At 37.7% G+C, this 4,913-nt stretch overlaps 1 protein-coding gene across 1 annotated transcript in view; it reads left to right on the top strand.

Annotated features, from left to right (window-relative positions):
* The window catches only part of LOC121941021 (pre-B-cell leukemia transcription factor 1-like), a 141,422-nt gene extending 137,299 nt beyond the window's left edge, over positions 1–4,123 (top strand). The window contains 1 exon segment of the mRNA XM_042483717.1: positions 2,763–4,123. Within this exon segment, the coding sequence (XP_042339651.1) occupies positions 2,763–2,855 (93 nt within the window). The 3' untranslated portion in view covers positions 2,856–4,123.
* Positions 4,124–4,913: the final 790 nt, after the last annotated feature.

The following is a 4,913-nucleotide window of genomic DNA, read 5'->3' as shown; positions in this document are numbered from 1 at the left end:
TTTTTTTGGCGTTTATTCCCACTTTGTACACCATGGCGTGTCTCTACGAGCTGTACTATGTGGTTTTCGGCCATATTTGGGAGGGGTCAAATTTGGACTTTTTTCACATACTATACTATTGCCTTTTTTGTTTGGGCCATTTTTTTGACGTGCTAAATTGCGAGGTTTTTGGCCTTTTTTGGCCTTTATTCCCACTTTGTACACCATGGCGCGCCTGTACGAGCTGTTCTATGTGGTTTTCGGCCATTTTTGGGAGGGGTCAAATTTTGACTTTTTTCGCATACTATACTATTGCCTATTTTTTTCTGGCCATTTTTTTGAAGTGCTGAATTGCGAGGTTTTGGGCCTTTTTTGGCCTTTATTCCCACTTTGTACACCATGGCGCGTCTCTACGAGCTGTGCTATGTGGTTTTCGGCCATTTTTGGGAGGGGTCAAATTTTGACTTTTTTCGCATACTATACTATTGCCTATTTTTTTCTGGCCATTTTTTTGAAGTGCTGAATTGCGAGGTTTTGGGCCTTTTTTGGCCTTTATTCCCACTTTGTACACCATGGCGCGTCTCTACGAGCTGTTCTATGTGATTTTCGGCCATTTTTGGGAGGGGTCAAATTTTGACTTTTTTCGCATACTATACTATTGCCTTTTTTTTCCGGCCATTTTTTCGACGCGCTAAATTCCGAGGTTTTTGGCCTTTTTTTCCCCTTTATTCCCACTTTGTACACCATGGCGCGTCTCTGCGAGCGATTCTATGTGGTTTTCGGCCATTTTTGGGAGGGGTCAAATTTTGACTTTTTTCACATACTATACTATTGCCTTTTTGTTTTCAGCCATTTTTTTGACGTCCTAAATTCCGAGGTTTTTGGCCTTTTTGGCCTTTATTCCCACTTTGTACACTATTGCTATTTTGGCCATTTTCTCAACAAGCTAAATTATGTAGTTTAGTTTTCTTTGGTATTATATTGGACAACGAACGATGGTGGGATTTTTGGCGGGATTTTAGGCGACATGCTATAGTGCTACTTTTTGGTGTCATTTTGGACATTTTGGATCCAAAATGGTCAGTGTTGGATACTGATTGATATCTACTTACTGCAGTCGAGCAATGGCGTCTGCTGAAGTACGGCTTCACCACTTGGGAAAAAAGAAAAACACATCAAACTTTAGCATATTTGATTAATGTAGGGGGATGGTTTTCCATCCAATGAACAAATGTATCGACAGAATCACCATGATGTTATGTGAACAACAAAAGTCACATCCGGGTAGAAAACTGGCCATAGTTTTAAATTGTGACAATTTGTAAACTCAGCAAACACGTTTATTTTTGTTGTCATTTTCAGTCATAACTAACAAATAAGATGCAGCATTAAAGACTGTGGGCCAACCTACATATGTGGCACTTCCATTGTCCTTTTTTATGAACTGTGTTTCTTTGATAAACCAAATCTACCTGCATGGAACCTAAGCCATATATTTGTATGAATTATAGACACTTAAAATCAATATCAGGTAAAAGTGCACTATATTTGAATATTTGCTCTGCATTACTGTACACATTAGCTGATCAGGGAAGCAGATGAGCAGCAACTCCAGCTTTTGGTGGAGTAAAATTATTGTTTTTCTCAATGGAGTCAGGTGTTTTTGATATAACAGCTTCAAATCCACGTCGGTAAGGGCTGTTTTACGGTAAGATAAAGCTGTAAAATATATATTCTAAATACAGCACACACTTAAACTGATATTGCTTTGTTTTTTTAGTTTGGCCTATTTTTGGGTGGCTTAAAACAAAACAAGTCAATTTAGGCAGATGTCATTTGTTTCTGTGTTTGTGACGGAGCCGTTTTCTACCCAGAAGTTGTTGTAAATAAACATTGAGTTTGGGCTTATATCCCAGTATCCACAAAACAGTTGTCCAGACATTTGTAGATAAACTTTATGAATGAAGAGTAGAACAAATGTTGAGAGAGTTTAAGGAAATGTCTGAAATAAAAAAGGCTGGATAATGACTGAGCGGATACATAATGCATGCTGTTGATGATTACAGCTGTAATTACAATTCTGAAACATGCTGAGCGCCACCAAAGTCACGTGTTCTACGACGTGACCCCTCCACTTTTGATTACCGTCTGCCGTCTTAAATAACGGGCTCTGAAATGAAAGGCTGCCAAGTTTTTGTGACGGCTTTAAAGTTAACTATTAATATCCTAAATGCTCTTTAACAGGCCCGTCTGTGGCAGCGGAAAGGGCCTTCATTGCTCTCATTGTATGTTAATTCCTGCTGTCAGCGTCATAATGAGTGCATATGACGTTGATTGTACTTGTTTTGTTTCAAAAGTCTTTTTCTACAATTTACATATATTATTCACATTATTTAAAGACAAAGTGACAGGCGTTTTTTCAAGGCGAAATCTTGTACAGCTCGACTTTTCTTCTGTTTTCTTCGTTATTTGAGTTTGCAGCAGATGATGGGGTGTAATTTCTGCTCGGCTGAAAAAAAACAAGATTTTTTTTTCTCTTTTATGTCAGTCTAATTCTGAAATGTAATTTGAGAGAGTCCGCTTTTCTTCCAATTCAGGAGGCAATTTGGCTCAAGGCTGTTTTGCGACTATGTGGCGAATCGCTCAGAGTATCCGTTCATACACCACCTTGCCCTCAGGACTTCCATTTGTTTAGCTCACGGTTTGACCCGGCTGCGCTGAGTAATGACGAGGAAAGTAACGGACTCACCACTCGTATCCTTCTTCTTGTTTTTTTCTCCCAGGCAAACGGTGGCTGGCAGGATGCTCCGACCCCCTCGTCAGTGACTTCACCCACAGAAGGACCCGGAAGCGTCCACTCTGACACCTCCAACTGATCCTCCACCTCCTCTTCACTCCTCCGTCCTAACTTCCTCCACCACTGCACCTGTAGACAAATCCCCGAAAACTTAAATTAAACCCCATCGGGATTGGACGTGACGTACTGTACGAAGTCACGCGGCGGGACACAGTCGGGGTTTGGGACGACATTTTCAACATAACGGACAGAAGTTTCACTTTTCCTATCTGGACTACGGCAGCACCGTTAGCAGCCTGCGTAGGGGACTCATATCCACACGTCACAGTTTGTACAGTTTCCACTCGATGTCCATGTTGCCTCTTTGTATTTCTCTTACATTATATATCCACACAATAGGCACACAGTTAGCAGCTCCCCACGTCTTGTAAATTGAAATGCTTCCACACTACCTCTATTCCAAATAACAACAGAGAAAACATTTCAAACGCTTCGGTTTTACAAATTTTTATAATTATCGGGATTTTACTGTACGACGCACCGCGCCCTGTCATAACACCTCTGTCTTTGTTACTGTGTTTCGCACATTTACGTTATCTACAGTGCCAAAGTTCAACCCTGGAGGTGAATTTTGATACGTTTTTCATGCCATACTTTGTAAGTATTATTATGTTAGTCCAGTCATGTTAGTCACGTATTCAGCCTCGATTTATATAGTTTGTATTCAGAACTTCTACAACAGACAATGACATATAAGGCATTTTATATTTTATCGCCTGAGGAGCAGGTTTTCTGCTCATATGCAGTACAATAATAAGAATTCACAATTTTTACGCAAGCAATTAAAGAGCGACTCAAGACGAGAGTTGAAGTTCTGTCACGTTTGTCGGCTGCATTAAAAACATTCAAAGAAAAATTGACCCGAAACACTAAATCAATGACAACATTAGCAGCAATCACGTCAATAACACTAAAGCACAATAACGCCTAATGATTGAACTCGTAGGGTAACATTTGTAAATGTCGGGAGAGAAAACAATGCAGAGGGAATTTTCAGATTTAACTTTAGGAGTCATATATGGAAGAAAGAGGGACATACAGAACATTGTCAGACATCATCAGTGTGTATCAATATAGCCAAAAACTGCTGGTAACCAAATCCAAAACAAAAATTGTGATTCAGATTTTAAGGTTTCATATAGTTGGGAATGATGTATTTTCTCTGAATTCATTTTTTCATTTTTGGTGTTACATTTGCGTCATTGTCCTGAGACCATGATGGGACACTTTGAGTTCAGATTAGATTTTTTTTTTGTTTGTTTGTTCTTTGGCTCAGTCTAAATTATTAGTGGCACAAATATAACTCTGTATTTTGGATTTGTATTTGTGTCATAAGACTGAAAAAGCAATTGAACAATTTAATTAAAATTTTTTTGTGTTTGCTCAAATTAAATAATTATTTTCACAATAAGAATCTCTTTTTATGTAGTTTTGGTTGTGCTCAAAAAAATATTTTCAGTCCCAGTGCACACTCATGATTGTGGCACAAATATAACTATTTGATTATTATTATATTATATTGTTATAATTTTTTATTATATTTGCGTCATAATGCTGTAAAGGGACATTTTGCATTACAATTCGATTTTTGTCTTCGTTCAAATTTCAGTATTCTTGACACGATTCTCTACATATACTTTGTGTGCTCATAAAAAGTTAGATTTTTGCCACAATTCTGAACATGCAATGGGACATTTTGAGCGCAGAAAATAACTATATTTTTATTTGTGACATAATCCTGAGACCACAATGGGACGTTTTGCGCTCTAATCAAATTTTTGCGTTTGCCGAAAATTAAACTATTCTTGACACAATAAAACTTCTTCACATGTACATTGTGTAAAAACAAAGAAATCAGTTCCAAAATATCCCATTGCAAGCTCAGTATTTTGGCATTAATATAACTTCATATTTTGGAATAATATTTGTAACATAATCCTAAAACCGTGATGAAACATTTTGTGCACAATTTAGATTTTTGTGTTTGCACAAAATTATATTATTTTTTACATGAGAAGAATTTCTTTACAAATATTCAATAAACAACTTTCTGTGCTGAAAATATCTCATTGCACGC

Source organism: Plectropomus leopardus, chromosome 3 (assembly GCF_008729295.1).
Source record: "Plectropomus leopardus isolate mb chromosome 3, YSFRI_Pleo_2.0, whole genome shotgun sequence".
In the NCBI taxonomy this organism is placed as follows: domain Eukaryota; kingdom Metazoa; phylum Chordata; class Actinopteri; order Perciformes; family Serranidae; genus Plectropomus; species Plectropomus leopardus.
Note: the sequence above shows the minus strand (reverse complement) of the source record. Positions and strands in the feature narration are given on the sequence as shown.